At 38.7% G+C, this 17,591-nt stretch overlaps 1 protein-coding gene across 3 annotated transcripts; it reads right to left on the minus strand.

Annotated features, from left to right (window-relative positions):
• Positions 1-1,884: 1,884 nt before the first annotated feature.
• Positions 1,885-17,281, minus strand: rabl6b (RAB, member RAS oncogene family-like 6b). 3 transcript variants are annotated; one of them, XM_029510593.1, is made up of 18 exons: positions 17,016-17,281; positions 16,628-16,766; positions 15,627-16,008; positions 15,349-15,483; positions 14,958-15,005; positions 14,775-14,804; positions 14,333-14,385; positions 13,964-14,052; positions 13,062-13,202; positions 11,418-11,523; positions 11,092-11,195; positions 9,423-9,799; positions 7,868-8,021; positions 7,484-7,687; positions 6,035-6,290; positions 5,602-5,788; positions 4,045-4,103; positions 1,885-3,939 (listed from the first exon to the last, which is right to left on the minus strand). In XM_029510593.1, exons 3-18 carry the CDS (start codon positions 15,754-15,756, stop codon positions 3,748-3,750), a joined length of 2,265 nt encoding a protein of 754 aa, XP_029366453.1. In that variant the 5' UTR covers positions 15,757-16,008; positions 16,628-16,766; positions 17,016-17,281; the 3' UTR covers positions 1,885-3,747. The 3 variants fall into 3 exon arrangements, with proteins under 3 accessions (XP_029366453.1, XP_029366452.1, XP_029366454.1); XM_029510592.1 differs by lacking the exon at positions 16,628-16,766; XM_029510594.1 differs by lacking the exons at positions 14,775-14,804; positions 16,628-16,766.
• Positions 17,282-17,591: the final 310 nt, after the last annotated feature.

The following is a 17,591-nucleotide window of genomic DNA, read 5'->3' on the forward strand; positions in this document are numbered from 1 at the left end:
ATTTCCTTAATGGAGCTTTGTTGTCAAATTAACTTTACAGGTTTTTACGTACAGTGTTTCCAAAGGATGTATCTGTCATCTTGGAATAGAGCTCTTCATTATAAAGATTTCTTTATATACTTTGTACATTCTCTTTTAACTGTACATTTAAGGTTTAGGTCTCATGCTTTGCTTGAAACCGCTTTCAGCGTTTAACCTCAATCACATGACAAAAGAAAAAAAAAAACAAAAACAAAAAACAAAACAACAACCCAAAAAACAAAAACAAAACAGTATTCAGGATGATTGTTAGTTTCAACTTTGGAATATCAAACATAATTTCTTTGTTTGCATGGGAGATGGAAAAGATATGAAAACACTTGTCAAAATATGTTTAAAAATACACATGCATCTTCGATGCAAAAATGCTTCAGTTTTCCTAAACATTTTGGTGATATAATTCATGGAAGATACTGTATGTCATGAAGTAATTTCAGCTTCATGATCAGGACATTTGAGGCATTGGACACCGGAAAAGGGGTTTAAAATGTAGTATGTACTTGGGACACCATGTACATTTCCCTAACAGTGGTGGAAAGAAGAAGATATTACAGGAGAGGGTGAAACACAAGATGTCATAAAAAGCTCCATAATGATTGACGGATTGATAGGCGGTTTCAGCACAAATCACAAAAAGACACTTAGAACAAAACAAAACAAGAGCAATAAATAACAAAAATAAATCAACCAGATATTTTTGGAAATGTTGCACTTACAGAAAATTTGAACACAATTCCATCATGTTCTTTTATCATAGAGAAACAAATGGACCAATGTTAAGGACAGATTCTGTTTAACCAATAAAAGGCCAAGAAAACGTTCTTAACCCAAGTGACCTACATAAGTGTTAACATTAAGAACACTTAATTTAGTTCATGAGTAAAGCAACACATTATTCCCTTGTAGTAACCTCCATTAAGGCAACTGAAGCAAACATTAAGAGAATTTGTGAGGAGAGAAATAAAGGCCAGGAAGATGTTCAACTAATGTGGCAGGAAGTAATCAGTATGAGGATGAAATGCTAAAATCAAAAGTGAAGGGTTAATTAACGGGTGACTAAAGCTTACAACTGTGATTTTAGTACAAAGACTACCTCCACTATAAGGCAGCTCTTTGTGAAATGGAGTGAAAACAACATGTACCCACAACAGCTCTCCATCCACACTGATACACCAAGAGACGACCACGTTTGACCACACGCTGGATGTTTTTTGATTTTCAGCTCTTCCTGTGACTTGACCAAGGGACGCAGCAGAGTGTAACACATCATTATCGTACATCAGTAAGGTGTCACAGGCTGACTCCACAGCTGCACCCGACAGCACCAGCAGCCAATGGTAATGTAAACACAGTGTTAGGACCCAAAATCAACCTGGGACAATATGTAGCAAAGTCAGGTTGTGTTTTCCCTCCTAATCCTTTCAAACAAAGCAAGTGAGCGTGCACGATTCACAAAATCTCAACTGAAATAAAATTAAGGATTATTGAGGGTTACCTCCCTTTTTGCAGAATATTTTCTAATATAAGCCTGCTGAGTCAGATGGGCTTCATCCCTTGACTAACCAGCTCCTCGTTGTGGAAGTCTCCTTTAAGTGTATGGTGTAATTACAGGACAATGATTTACTCTCGACTGTGAAGCCAACATCCAGTCTCATCTACAGCAAGAGTTACACTAGCCTGAACTATAAAAACACAAAATACAGAAAGACATGACGCTCAATTATAATACAATATCAAAGGTGGTACTTCATTTTCTGGTTTACTGCTGTGAAAGGGACTTAGGGACAATGTAGTTAAAGCCTATTTGGAACGATACGAGACAAAGTGATTTCATAGATTTCCCCCCCCCCCCTTAAACAGGCCACAAAGCAAAGCCAGAGAGAGATGAAAGATTCTTATATATTCTCAGATATGTGTATTGAATGTATTGCTGACATGGATTTGGATTTATTGTTACCTGGCTGGAGAAAAAATGGACCAATAAAAGGTTCAAAATTCCTGAAAATTTTATTTCAAAGTTGATAGTGACTTTGCTAATGTGTCCTCTCCTCCTTTGTTCAGGTTCAGTGAGGCTAGGAGTCCTGCATGATGGAGGACATGGGGGTGACCAGTATAGGGATTTGACAGCTTCCGAAATAATAACATTTATTGTGAATAATTTCATACACTTGTTTCAGTCTGGCCCAAAGTAAATAAGGGATGCTGAGGTCTACTTGGATGCTGACCTGATCACTATGCATATTCACCTGCAAACACCAGTGTGGGTGAAGCTGACTTTGTACCATCTTCCAGGAAAACAGAATAAAGTAAATGCAGTGGGGACAAAACATTTCACTGCAGTACTGACAGTATTTATCAGAGTAAACAGATGCAAATGTAAGTCAAACATTCAGGACCATGCAGGACCATGAATATTCCAGCAGTGTTACTAGAAAGAATGCTTTTCACCATCATTTTTAGGAATGACAGATAATGAAGCCTAACCAGTAAAATGATCAGCTCTGTAAAACGCTATATGAGGAGTCACAACAACTATAGGTGGATGTGCCTCTCTGCCAGGTGTCTGGAGATTGTTAGCTCCACTGGCGCCATCTTGTAGGATGTTTGTGCTGTCTATCTCAATAAATGTCCTTTTACCCAAAGAGTTGAAATAGAGTGGATGTTTTTAACGCCATCTCTCAGCTTCAAGGTCATTAAAACCACAAACACCACTCACATGTGTGCCAAACATGCTACTAGCCTGTCAAACCAAACACAAACTGTAAGCTGCTGTTGGCAAACGGGCTGCGTCCAGGTCAAATGGAGGCGAGCTATAGAGAGATGGAAGACTTGTTAGCTCCTGCTACGATCTACAGCTCTAGCCAGGATTGTTTCAGTGAGTAGAAGAGACAGTGGACAATTTTTTGTTGGAGGAAAAAGGAATCTGTTTTGCGACCTTTTCTTCCACACAGCCATCTAAAACCATGGTTTTCCCAAAGCTCAGATGTTTTACGATTTCTAAAGACTTTTGGATATAAAGTGCAGACAAAAGACCAAAAGAAAGGAAATTATGCACTTTAAAAATAAGCTATCTTAGTATGGATACAATAAGAGTGAGAAAAACGTTAAGGTAACCCGATTCCGTTGTTGGTGAATGACAAAATTATTAAATCAATAAATCTGGACAAGGATCGGTGTGAATCCATTTCAGATGATGGAAGGGAAAAAATAAAACGCTGCAGAATTTTCCAAGAGTCAGATGTCATTTTGAGCATGCTCTCCATTATTAAACGAACCACACAAACATTCAGACAAAATAATAACCCTATTTACAGGAGCTGATCTGGAGTAGATCACTTACAGACTGTCAACTCAAAGAAAATATCAAACCAATGTATCTCATCAAAGTAAAACGAGCCAATCTGGGGCTACACCAATCGTCACACTCTATGTCATAGCTCACTACAGAAGATGTAGATGTCCCTGCCTTTTCTTACTGTTGGGAGAAGATGTGACAGCAGTGGTGCAGATGGGGAAATCAATCAGAAGGAACAAGCAGGAACCAGAGTTCTTGGTTATTTTTCCTGGGTGTCGTCAGTAGCCTTGTGTATTGCCTATGGCTTGGAGATGCTGCTTTATGCACATACAAGTTAAGGAACCAGGAGTTTTTCAACGCCCACCTGCCTCTTTGTTGTTCATTGGCTCCATCTCCTAATAAAGCAGGAGCTTTTAAAGTTCTTCATAATCACCGTCATCTCTTTTGATCAATCCTGCTCCTCCACCCAGAAAGTCTTCCAGTTCATCCACATCTGTTTTCTTGGTCCGGGATTTCTTTTTCTTTTTCTCTTTGTCATCTCCTGCACCGGTCTCATCTTTTTCCTTTTTCTTGTGTTTGTGTTTCTTCTTGCTTTTGTCGCTCTCCTGAAATCAGGACAAAAGTCATTGTGTTGACATTACCAACCTTTAAACTTATTAGTGATTATAGTATGATATATCATCATCAGCAACAACTATTTCATATACTACCTCTTTGCTTTTCTTCTTCTTCTTCTTCTTTTCTTTAGAGGAGTGTTTGCTGTCCTTCTCTGAAAGAAGATCAGACAAACAGTATCTTTCAATGTCGATCAGTAATTATCACCTCGCTCGCAGCTGTTGAACTATCTTAATGAACTATCTGATTGGAGACAAAATTACCTGTGTCCCCTGTCATTTGAGCCAGGTCTGAAAACTGATTGTTCCCATTGCAGACCTAAAGTTAGCGAGCCTAAGGAAGTTTTTTTTTTTTTTTTTTTAAAGCAGTGGAATAGGGGCCTACTGTTGTTGAACTATTAATTTGGGGTTTTTTATGAATTCAAAAATTCAGTTGGATTTGTTGTTTTGGAATGTTATTTATTTATGAATTTATTTTTATTGGTGTCACAATCCTTATGGTGCAAACAATGCTCAACAATGTTGTGATGCTGTACACGTATCTCAGGCTCATGTCAACTCAGTGAGAAAGACTGGCTAGAAAGAGATTCACCTGTCAGAGGGCGAGAAGTTAGTGTTAGAACTGGTGTGAACTATGACAGTCCTTTTCTTTCATTCTCACTTTTTTTCCGGTCGACCCTCGCGTCTTACCTTGGCTTAGTACAAATTAAGCTGTAAATAAAAATATATTGAGGCTTAAAATAAACAAGTCACGCCCCTTCTGAGTATACAGATGCAGATAATGTCGATGGTTGAATGGATACGGACTATCAGTTTGATGGGTTTCATAATGTCCGCTGAGTTTTGAGACACAACACACACAGAGGTCTTCATCTCCTACCATATTCACAGTGAATCCAAGACTGACATATGCCTCGTCATATGTCATATTTCCTCGTCTTATATTTTGGTAGTGAATCGTCTTTCGCCATGGCTGACAGTGCCTTGATAGTATCACGTTATTCTTTTTGCCCCAGTAACAAACTTGTGAATTCTCAAACCTACACTCTGTCTATCTCACTTATCTAGTCAACGAGAGATCACTATGAGAATGGACTTGTTTATGTTGGACCCCAAAACAAGTTTGGGATACGCCAATGCCAAAACATAAACAAACAGCAGCGATCTCACAGCCGCTCTGGCAAGCGTCCACGCACGCCCTACAGTTTGAGAGTCATTGCATTGGGGTATAACCTCTTTACAGTCTTTTTGAATGCATTTGGTTGTTATCAAGGAAATACAGGCATTTATGATTTTAATATTGCACTTAATCATTAATCATTGAATTTTCATTGTATTTTGATGAATTGCACAGCCCTATGTTTGAATTACTAAAAATTAAACTGCCTATTTTGATAGTACTTTATACACTATCACCTGGAGACCAACATTAGAGAATTAGCCAGCCCCAGTGATGACACTTAAATAGACTGTAATTACCATATACTTCAATCGGTTCTAAGTAAGAAGGAGGACGATAAAAAATTTACAAACTGACTTATTTAAAGAAAATGCTTGTTTCTTCTGGGTGTTTTTAAATGATTCACATCCGTCCACATCATTTGCATTAGTGATAACATTTAGAAAGATGCATTAACATATTTTGTAACTTGCCTTCTTGCTCTTCACTGCTCTCTTTAGTGGCCGGAACCTCTTCTTGGATGCCCAGGCCAAACAGGTCTGTATCATTTTTTTGCTTGAAGGAAATCACAGTGGGCTTCAAAGGTTCTGGCACTTTGGCTAACGGCATGTCATCGTCAGAGAGATCAGACAAAAGTTCGTCCCTAACAGGAAATGTATCCTGAGAAGAAAGGGGCAGCAGAAAATCAATTCATTGGGAGAAAAAACTAAAGATAGAGGAAAGTAAAGGCTGCTTAGCTGGCATAAAATAGAAGTGCAATAAGTAAAATTGTGTTTTTTCAGGTCCCCCCCCCAGTGCTTGACTTGTGTCATGCCGAATGGCCATGACTTTCAGGTGTGAATAATGTTGTGAACTGAATTAATCTAGGAGTAAATTTGTTGTCATGGTGCATTGGTTCTAGGTTACCTTTGTTATTTTTGGTGAGTCTGATGCTTCAGACTCAAAATCTGGGTCGTCCATGACAAAAGAAAGCATCTGCTGGGCAACCGGCGCCTCGGGGTCGGTGTCAGAGTCCTCAGGTTTGGGAATGTTTTGCCTCTTGCCTTGGTGACGGGCCGGTTGCTCTGCTGGAGTTAAAGTGAGGGAGATGGGCTCTATGGTCTGGCCTCTGGGCTCAGGAGCTTTCAATGCCACCTTTGGTTTTGTGATAGGAATCACAGGCCTACAATAGAGTGATAAAGACCTTAAATATTGTGGTAGTTGTTGACAAATATATTTTTTCCATTAACATTCCTCCCTTGTAAATTTCTGGTCCACATTTTCTTTTTTTGTCTCTTTTGGATTTTTTAAAACTCAAGTTTCTAAAAATAACAGGAACCAGGGAAGTCGGCAGCTATCATGGTTACCATTAGCGCAATAGCATGAATTAGAAAATTAGTAGAAAAGTATTTAATTTCATTACCATCTCCTGGTCATCTCCCACTACCCAGTGGCCTTTTTTCATATTACATAAAATATTAACCATTTATGGGGAATTTTGTCACAAATTTAAATTAAAGTTAAGTTTGAGCCTATTGACAGTCAATACAATATTGAAATATTACATCCACAAGACCACCAAAATCTGATCAGCTCATCCTTGACTTCTAGTGAATGTTTGTCCCAAATCTGAAGACCTTCTGTGGAGGAGAACCAGACAGACAGACAGACAACCTGAAAAATATTATGGCAGCTCTGACTGTTGCTGTTGCAGAGGCATGAACAATTAAATGTCCTATATTTCTTATCAGAAATAGCAATTAAAGCTATTTTCAAAAAGCAATTGTTATTTGATTCTAATTGGATACCAAAAGAATGATTCCAAGTTTTCATAATTTTGTTGTTTTTGTTAAAAGGGTACAAAAACAGCAATGACAACACATCTATAACCGTATCAGATTAGAGATCTACCCTTTTCTGACCATGTTGCACCTGTATCTGGGCCATACTGCTTTGCATAATACAACATAACCAGCCCCTAACTGACCCAGTACACCAAGTATCCCTTGGTCAACAGCATTGACCAAGCCTCCCTTCAAACACCCACACTGTCATCCATGACCTCCTCTGCTTCTCTTGTACACTTCTTTACCCGACGTTTCATCTCTGAGAAATGTAGCCTACGTCTTTGCAGCATGTGCATGCAATCGGTTATCAAAAATATCAGCAGAGTTGGAAATTTATTTGGCTAAAATTTAAACACTGGACGCACGGCACACGTTTGCTGCTGGAGCAGCTTGAATGTTGGAATTTTCTGTCTGAATTATATCTGAGAGAATATATCTATAGAACACTATTGTCCATATACGATTTAACACATAACACTGACATATCAGGGCCAAATATTCATCTTTGTTATTTACTGATATGACTTACGATTTTAGCTCAGATTCACTTTCCAAGTCCTGTTCCTGTGTGATGGTGTGAGCTGGTGTGACGCTCTCTTCCTCATCACTGGTTAGAGTGATATCTTTACTGGAGGGCAAGGTCTTGGGCTGCGCGTGGCTGGGCTCAGTGTCATCTGGATCAAGTTCATCCTGGAAGCCAGACACCATTGGGTTTCCACTGTCTTCACCATCACTGAAAGACAAAGAGTAGGAAAACCTTTCCTTTTTACCTTTCTTTATTAACTACTGTAAAAAAATAAGCATTACATTTGATGGGAAAATGCATCTTTCAAAATGCTCACAACTGTCATGACAGAAAAGTTAAAAATATGTGTGTGACAGACAATCGCAAAGATTTTCAGATGCATCTCACCTGTCACTCTCCACAGCTGGAGGTGGTGCTGGTCGAATTGCCTTGTTCTTGGTTGGGTGACTGTCCTCCAGGAAACTCTTGTCTAGTCTTTCATCTGGTACAAAATCATCCACACTCTGAACCTTTGCAGGACACACTGGTGCAGCAAATTCCTCTGAGAACAATGAGCATGATGAATTAGAATAATAATCAAAAAGCTCAAATTAATTGTATGTGCTAACTTCAAAAAAACCTCCATTACAGTACCCTGTATTTTTCCCATAACTTTAAAATTTAACAAACAAAGGTGTGTATGAAAACTTAGACTGTAGATGAGGACATTGACAGATTCAACCGGATGAAGTGTTTCTCCAAAAGATGCAGCCTTACACTGATTCACACCCAGCAAAAAGGCCAGGAGGGGGAGTTAAACAGTGCTCCTGCAATATAGTCTACCCTGCTGGGTAACAAAGACAGCCATAAAGACCCTCTGGTGTCCCGAGTCATCCACTAGTCTAAGAGACCCTCAACATGTGGGAATTTAGAAGCATTTGTCAGATGCAGCATGCAGATGCAGTACTGAAACTTTACTTTGGATACCTCAGACTTCAGGTTCTAGACGCCGACAGACCCTGTACTCAGTGCTGATTAGTTGCTCCACTTCATACACTCCCTGCTATTTTCTCCCATTTCCATTAGTATGTTGCTCTTAAGTACTGTTTACAAAACACTTTTCATTCAGCTTACCATTAAATTTCTTTCTTAAATTCTTAAATTACTTTGTACCATTCCATTTTTGTACGTGCCCATACTGTGACTGCAACTATCATTTATACGTGTCTATAGATATATTCTCCTATTCTCGTGTTTATATATTATTAAAGTTTACTAGTTTCTACTTATTAAAAACTTTTTCTTATTTACCTCCTTAAATTTTACAGATATTCATGAGGGACATCTCAGCCTCTGAGATTTTGGCTGAGGTATATTTTACATTTAACCACACCATTATCAAACCACTATTAACTCTATTAACATTATTAACTGTATAAAAATGAATTATTACTTCGTCATAGCAGTTGGTTTAGGGTTTTCATGTATTGTATTAATCTTTAACAAAAGCAAAAAAATGTCTTTTTTTTTTTTTTGAACAGAAGTCTTCTCAGCCCTGATACGGCTAAGTATCGAACAAACTCATTCTTCATGCGCGTTATCAACAATGTGGAGGGCTCTCTATATGTTTGCGTAGGTTTGCTTTCTTCTTATAAAACCTGTTATATTGCGAGGCTGCAAGAAGTCCTCAAGATCTTAAACCATTGGCCATAAAGCAGCCATTTCAAGAACAGCAGTTTTTCCCACTGGGGATCAGTTAGTTCATATGTTTTAGCACTCATCCCTTTCAATTTCAAATCACGTTCAGGCAACAGCAGAAGATGGCATCATACTACAGTCTGATGATGGTAGAAAGGGAATAATAATTATTCAATTGTCAATCATAGGAATACCAAAAGAGGTTTCCTTTACTGATTTGTTTTGTTACAACAGACTGATGCCTCAATGCTATGAAGCGACAAACCTGGTACAGAAACGGGAGCATCAGCAGCAGGTGAACCAAACCAGCGGGAGATAAAGCTGCGTTTCTGTGGGGCCAGCGGTCCAGAAGCAGCAGATGACTGCTGGTGTTCAGGAGACTGGGCTGGTTGCTTTGGCTCACTAGTAGGGGAAGTTGCCCCGCTAGCTGCTGCCATTGGAGGTGGGTTAGGGGATGTAGACACAGATGGCGACTGCGGAAGAAGCTGGGAAGGGATGGGGGGCTGAGGAGTGCCAGGGCTGGAGCTGCCTGTGGAGGCCCCACTGGGTGGAACGATGGGGGACTGGGAGCCTGAGGAGGAACCATTAGCTGGACCAGGAGAGCCGTAGCTCTTATTGCGAGACTCCAAGTTCTCAAGGAAACTGCAGAAACCAAAACAGGGCTGGTTAATAAAGAAAATAAAAATCCTCTAAGGCTAGTGTACCACAGTGCATTACTTGAAATGGATTTTGGCTAAATTATTTTGCAGGCTCTCTCCATCAACCACCCTTACAGTTGATGTTGTTTTCCCACTGCTGGTCAGCTGAATACCAAAACAATGGAGTTTCACCCTTTTCATTTAGCACCAACGCTTTCTGTTGGGGGACCATTTCAATGTTGGAGGTTTTACTCCATTTTGCTTAGGAAGATAATAAGATGTAAGATATTGATGAAAACTGTTGTGGATCCTACATGGAACTGTATGAGAGGCAGGACAAGAAAGGCATTTTGTCACTTCTGACATTATTTTCATCATTCATTTTATGTGAATGAATGATGAAAATTCAGCCTCTTAAAAGGAAGTTTTTCATTGCCACTGTTGCCAAGTGCTTGCTCATCCGGGGATCTGTTGGGTCTCTTTAAATCATTTTATGTAGAGTTTGTGATAGATTTTAAACCAAACTCTTCTAGTTTGGTCTAGTTTGCTCTATCGGTAAAGTGCCTTGATGTAATTTTGTCATGATTTGGCGCTATACAAATACATCTGATTTGATTTGATTTAAAAACAGAATGTATCCCTTGAGTAGACATGCAGCATGTAAAGGTGTTCACCAGAAAGTAAAATATGAAAACAATTTAGTTTCTGGTGCGGACTGGAAATTTGTGGAAGATAAAGCTTATCTCGGGCAGCACGGTGGCATAATGGTTAGCGCTGTTCAGTTCCTGAGCCTGGGGCCTTTCTGTGGGGAGTTTGCATGTTCTCCCCATGCCTGCGTGGGTTTCCTCCCACCGTGCAAAGACATGCATGTTTGAGTTAATTGGTGACTCTAAATCAGAGGTCTTCGACTCTGGTTCTGGAGAGCTATTGTCCAGCATGTTTTAGATGCATCCAAATAAACGATGAATGCTGTGACAAACCTGATTCAAATGATCAGCTCATCATCAAGCTCTGCTGAGGTCTGATCAGGAGCCACTTATTTGAATCAGGTGTGCAGGAAACATCTAAAACATGCAAGACAGAAGCTCTCCAGGACTGGTGTTGGAGACCTCTGCTCTAAATTCCCTGTAAGTATCAGTGGTTGTTTGTCTCTGTCATGGTGTACCCCACCCGCGTACAGTGTGAGCAGGAATCCGGAAACGGATAAGCGGTTGATGATGAATGAATAAAGAAATCTCATCTCAAGTCATTATAAGGGATCTGTGCATGCAGAAAAAGAATTTTAAAAGATAGTACATGTCATAGTTTTGATCTTCAGTCTCCTGCTGGACAGAGAGCTCCTCGAGGGTGGCGTCCATGTCCAGCTGGTTGGTCTCCAGCTGCCTCAGGAGAGTCTCTCTCTGCACACACAATTAAAGACACATTAAAAACTGAGCATTGAGAATGATTTGAAGCATGTCAAAAAAATATAACCAACACACTATCAGTTTGATCCATTTTCACAATTGAGTCCAGAAGATTATCAAATATTCATAGAAACCCGCATAGCCTATAAAAATTGATGAAAAAGGTAATTGTGAAACAGATGAAAATAACAGAGGAATAAAAATAACAACAGTAACCTGTAGCTGCAAGAAGGGGATGTTGAAGAATCTGTGCAGATATTTCAAGCCAAACCCATTCTTCATTGATGACTCAGCATAATGGATGTAAGAGGCCCCCATTGGTCTGTAAAAAAACATGAAACTTGAGTTAAAGATAAACCACAGCTGAAACATTATAGTGCGACTTCAAAGTTGAACTGGTTAAAGCTGCTTAAATTAACCTTTTGGCCACTTGGTGGCAGAAAATTCATGCTTTGAAAACCACATGTGACTCATTATCACCTTAAATTCATCTGATATATTATCACGTTAAATTCATCTGACATTTTATCACCTTAAATTGGTGTTTCCGCCACATTCTGAGTGAATCATATAGTTTTTCAACTGTTTGTGTCCCACTATGTTCATCAACTAGTAATTAGATTAGTTAACTGCCTGGTGCTGTACATGTTGTCTTGCTGATGTAATTTCTGAGGACAAAAGAAATTACGTTTGCATGTCACAGAAAGATGGACAACCAGACCATGGATCAGATCCTCAGATGGAGAGAGGAGTGACAAAAGCCTGAATGTAGGTCAACAACCAATATCTGTCTTTCAGCTTAGCTTCTTTTATTTGTTCATGTGGGTGCGGCCGACATTGTTTGTGGTTGTGCTAATTCTATCGCTGTCTCTCTGTAAGGACCAGAGACTGTATATTTTAATGGATGTAGATATTGGGTCTGAAAAGAAAAAACAATGCTGAAATGCCTCCACTGGTTGTAAAGTTTGATTGTATTGAAGTCTAGGGGAAAATGTTCCTACTTCTCATTGGATTTATTAAATGAAACATTTTCTAAACTACTTAATTGTCTCAGTCCTACTTTCAAGTCTTCAATGCGGCATTCATTCATCTTGTCATGCTCACACTGGGCAAGGGCGGGGCACACCCTGGACACCCTGGTCAGCAGTCTATTGCAGGGCCAATATACACACAAAGATGAACAACACAACTACAGGTAATTCAGAGTCACCAATTAACCCAAATATGCATGTCTTTGGATGGTGGGAGGAAACTCACGCAAGTATGGGGAGAACATAAATAAGGCCAAGGAGTCGAACCAGAATCTGACATTCTTGCTGTGAGGCAACAGTGCTAACTCCTCTATACAACATGATGTTCATTTTTTAAATGATAGGCCCATTCAGAGGAAAATAGAAAATGGATTAGGAAGCGTGGCTGGTGTCTTATTGGCAAACTATCAAAATGTAAAGGCAATTTCCAGGCATAATAGCCACAGTTCACAGGACTGATTTAGGTTAGGTTAATTTTAATGAGATTCCAACAACTCGACAGAGGAAAAGAAAAGCATTTCAGGTTTTTTCATGCCAAAAACATATCTCTAAATATAAATAATGTTTTTTCTTTTCTGAAATAACATTACTCTCACTCGCCTTGTCTTTTCTTTTGCTTATAGGGATAGCTTTGAAAATGGTGACCACACGCACCTTATCAATTGCTCTACATGATAGATTTTAAATTAATCATTAAATCAGATGCCACGGAGGCAGCGTGTCTGAGAAATGGCCTCCTTGGTTTTTGTTTCAATCTATAACATCTGACCAGTAAGTTGAGTACTTTTTTTTTGTTTTACTATAGTACTATAGTTTATACTATCTCTACCTGTTTAGTCCAGCAATCAGGTCCCTTATATCATCCGGCAGGATGACACGGTGCTCGCCCATGTCCCTGTGGTTCCCCAACACACACACCGGCACATGGGTGGGAACTTTAGGCAGTTCCCTCAGGATGTAGTTAAATGTCCTACAATGGACAAAATCAATACTGTGAATTCTATTCAGCCGCCCACAAATTTTAATAAATCAATTTTTTGTGATTCAGTTGATATTCCCTCCTCATTGCACCTTTTCTATTAAACTCACAGATACAAACATACATCAGAGTTGATCAAAAATGCTGCTACAGGGAGCAATGAACAGGTTTCAAAAAACAAAACAACTTCTAGATTATATTTTGGAATGGAAGCAAAATTTTAAGTACATTTTTTTCTTTTTTTATATTTGCTTTATCTCTTTTCCTTGTCACTGTTTCAAAAATAACTTTGCAGTTTTTTTTTTTCTTTTTAGAACACAATCAGACTGGACTGATATGACTGCTAAGCCTCCAAATCTACCCATAAACTAACAATGAACACATTTTGACTGCATCAAAGAATTGCTTTTACATGAGAGACAGGTATCCACTCAGAACAAATTATACATCAATAAATTACCAAAAAAGATAGAGGACAAATATAATGTATAACAGTGTTAGGGCTGAGGGATATTGGTAAAACATCTAATTGCAATTTTAATGACAAATAATAGTGATGAAACAGTAACCTGATATTCTGTAATCTGTTTAGAAATTAAGATAAATAAATACCAAAATAGCCAAATAAACCACTGGAGGCAAACAGACGCACAGTTATGTGCAGACCGGCTGAAATCTAATCTGTCTATGCATATTCTAGTACTCACTGATGAAACAGTGCTTGGACAGCAGTTTAGACAGAGCACTCTTACCACTGCTTGGTAATGTCAAACATCATGATTACTCCATTGCAGTTCTTGTAAACATCCAGGAACTCCGCATCCAGAGCCACCTCGTCAGACTGTAGAAATATGTATATTCGAATTAAACAACTGAATTCACCACACAACACATGCCATATATATATATATATATATATATATATATATATATATATATATAAAAGAAAAATAACCCTTTTACTAAGACATTACCACGATTTATACATTTTTTTATTATTATTTTCACCCTATAAGACCTCTGTGGTTAATTCCATCTCTGGTCCACATACTCAAGTGAGCATTTTATTGTTCAGCTTTTTTTTTTTTCTTCTTAACACATGACAGTCATGTGATAGTCACCTCTTGGGGCTCATTCTCAAGTTTCAAATTGTCACCACGCCTTTTGCCTTTGCCTGAAAGAGCAAGAAATCACAAATGTTTAGTCAAGATGAACTGGTAAAATTAAAAACCTTACATTGTACAGCTTCATTTATTGTTTTAGGTTATTTTATGAGCAAAATAAGCAGAGCAGCACCCCCCAGATGTTCTTTTCAATAAGGTCAGCACAATGCAATTTAAATTTGATGCACTTTAAGTCATAGCTCACAATGTGCACACACTCAGGCTCTATACATAGCGCAAAAAAGGCTAAAAACAGTCACAAACTGTGATATGTAGCCACACAGCAAACCTGGGAATAGCCAAACCTTGAGAATATTGACATTCAGATAGAGGTGGAACAAGTCAAGGCAAACCCACAGCAAACAACCCAGTTTAATTTCTACACTATAATAGTGCTCACCTACACCTTCAGGAAGAGGATATTTTTGGCCTGAGATGAGTGCAAGAGGGGTGCATAAAAGACAACATCAACATTGAGGACAGGAAACAAACAAGCAATCACGCATCTCTTGATGTCATGAAATACTGCAGAATAAAAACAGCCACTGACTTGACATGTGTGATTGGCATGCGTCTCACTCACCCTTATCTACCACGTCCCAAACCTCTACTTTGACCACATCATCAGTAGCTAAGAGAAACAGAACAAGCATTATAATTATTGACATTTTTGGCCACAGCGTAAAATAATTGAAAGAGGCTGTTAAGAGGAGCTAATATGGATCAAGGAACTAAAAACACTAGAGCATGTAGTAGTGGATGCATGAACACAAATACAGGACCCCTACTCTAAAAATCAGTTAGAAAAAGCTAAATCTAAACACAGACTTTTTTTTTACCTTGATATGGAGCCACTGAAATAAATCACCAAGGCACAAACAGCCAAAGTGAAATACAAGCCAGAATGAAAAAACATAATTGAAGCAGTGGTGACAAGATAATATGACACCAATGTTCGATGTGTTATATCTTACTTTTGTAATTCCAATGGATGCTCGTGGCTTGGATCTCCTGAGTGGGTATGTACTCCTCAACGAACTTCTTGCCCTGCAGGCGATGCCATAAAGTACTCTTTCCAGTGTTCCTATCTCCCCGGATTACTATTTTCACTTGAGTGGGGAAAGAGATTGTACATTAAATTCCATCATGAAATGGTTCAACAACTTCAGTAAAGGCAACATTTGATAGTTACAGAGGGGCCAGATGTATTTGATGCCTGAAGCCAGATCATCCGATCAGCTGAATTGCTTACTATTGTATTGAACGCCTTTGGCGAAACGTCTCTGCAAACTTTGGTTCATCGACTGCATGCCAGCTGGAATATTCTTCTCCCTGAGCTGCCCTGGCTCAGATCCCACCAGCTTCTTCAATGCTGAAAACATCTTGACGGGGCTTCACAAGCTTGTTCAGAAACAACTGGTTGCACAGTGGAACTCCCCTGACAATTTGCCCAAATTGTGAAGAGTAACAGTCTATCCTGGTGCTTTGGAAGTCTAAGGGCCCATACTTAGGTGCAAAAATGATGCTAAATAATAAATACTGATTAGATACTGAAATTGGTGGCTGTTCTCTCAAAACTGACAGAAAGGTGTTGCTCACCCATCAGTGGTGAAGGTGACTTTTTTGACCATCATCTATGGGAAAAAAAAAAAAGAAAAGAGGAATGGAGAAAATATGATTGGTAATTAACAGCCATTCCCTTTAATTATATAGATATCAGGTTTGTCAGTTATATAAATAATCAGCAAGTAATTACAGAATATCCCATACAGTTGTTTCTAACTGTGAAATAGTAGTGAAAATAAATATTAATGAAATAACATTACATTATACAGACTGCAATGAAAGTATGTTATCTAATATGTGTATACGGTGAGAGGTATAACACTATCAAATCATAAATAAATTAAGTGCATCATTTCATATTTGTTTTTGGTTTTTTTTTTATATATATGTATATTTAATGTATCATAAAAAAACACTGAGCAGCTGTCAGAACATAAACTCTTCCAGGTCATTGGATGAGATTTTGAGGCCTGGGGTATCAGGAATGCTGTTTTTGATGTTTACGCTTCTGAGTGGGCAGATTCAGATTCTACTGTGAAACAAACTTTATGGTAATTTCTAGGAGACACAAAATCGGGCAAATTTGATAATGTTGACAGGTGACAGTGTTGCAGTAGATCCATCAACAATGGAACAGGTTCACATATTTAGAGTGAAACGTTAATGATACATGAAGGAAAGTCTTACAGGTCTTACTGCATCACAGCACGTCTCCGTGTCCAAGCACAATGCCTAATGGGGCTGTCAGTGTACCAGGAGGTGTTGCATTATTCAATATTAAGTATTGGCCTCCCCAGTTATCAGAATAGTGTGTGTCTCTGAGGAGCTGGAGAAGAAACCAGCTTAAATACCACGCAGATGTGCGTAACACTGAAATAATACACTGCATTTATGAATGCATTTATCCCTCAACACTACCCAACTAGCATTAGCTGCACGGACTATTAGGGCATTTATATTTGTGCTTTATCTAATTTATGAAGCCATAATGCATTAAAATGTTAAAAGTCAAAACATCTGAATGGCAAGTGAAGGTCAACACGGTCTCCAAACAGTGATGGGGTTTGTTTCTTACCCGGTTTAAGAGGTAACGTTATCCTTTGGCTCTGTCCTAGCTAGCTATCCAGCAGTTATTAGCTTTGCCTCTTCCCCTCTATGCTAAATGACAATAAACGTGACTGGATGTCTTCTTCCGGGTGTCATCAGCTACAGATACTCGCGGTTATTCAATGAGACAACAAACTCTACTTCCAGGACCATTTTCCCGTCAAAATATCTGTCAGACCTCCATTCCAAAAGATAAAGCAGCGACATTCCTTTGGAAAAAAAGAGAAGCTACCAACCGAGCGTCACGGATAACGTCTAACTTCCGGTGAAAGTTTCAAAATAAAGCCTACGTTGAAATTATGTTTTGTCTACATAGACCTGTGTCCCCTTTCCCCCGTATTTCTCTCTCTCCCAGTCAATGGGTAGCACCAAAAATTTTTGACTTGTATTAAAATAAAAAAATGAAAAGAATCGAAATATTTGAAATACTCTTTTAAATATATTTTAAAAATACATCTACAATCACTGTGATAATCGTGTTGATGCTGTGCGCGTATAATAACATTAAATGCAGAGAAATCTACCCACGACAATGCATGTTTAT

Source organism: Echeneis naucrates, chromosome 9 (assembly GCF_900963305.1).
Source record: "Echeneis naucrates chromosome 9, fEcheNa1.1, whole genome shotgun sequence".
In the NCBI taxonomy this organism is placed as follows: domain Eukaryota; kingdom Metazoa; phylum Chordata; class Actinopteri; order Carangiformes; family Echeneidae; genus Echeneis; species Echeneis naucrates.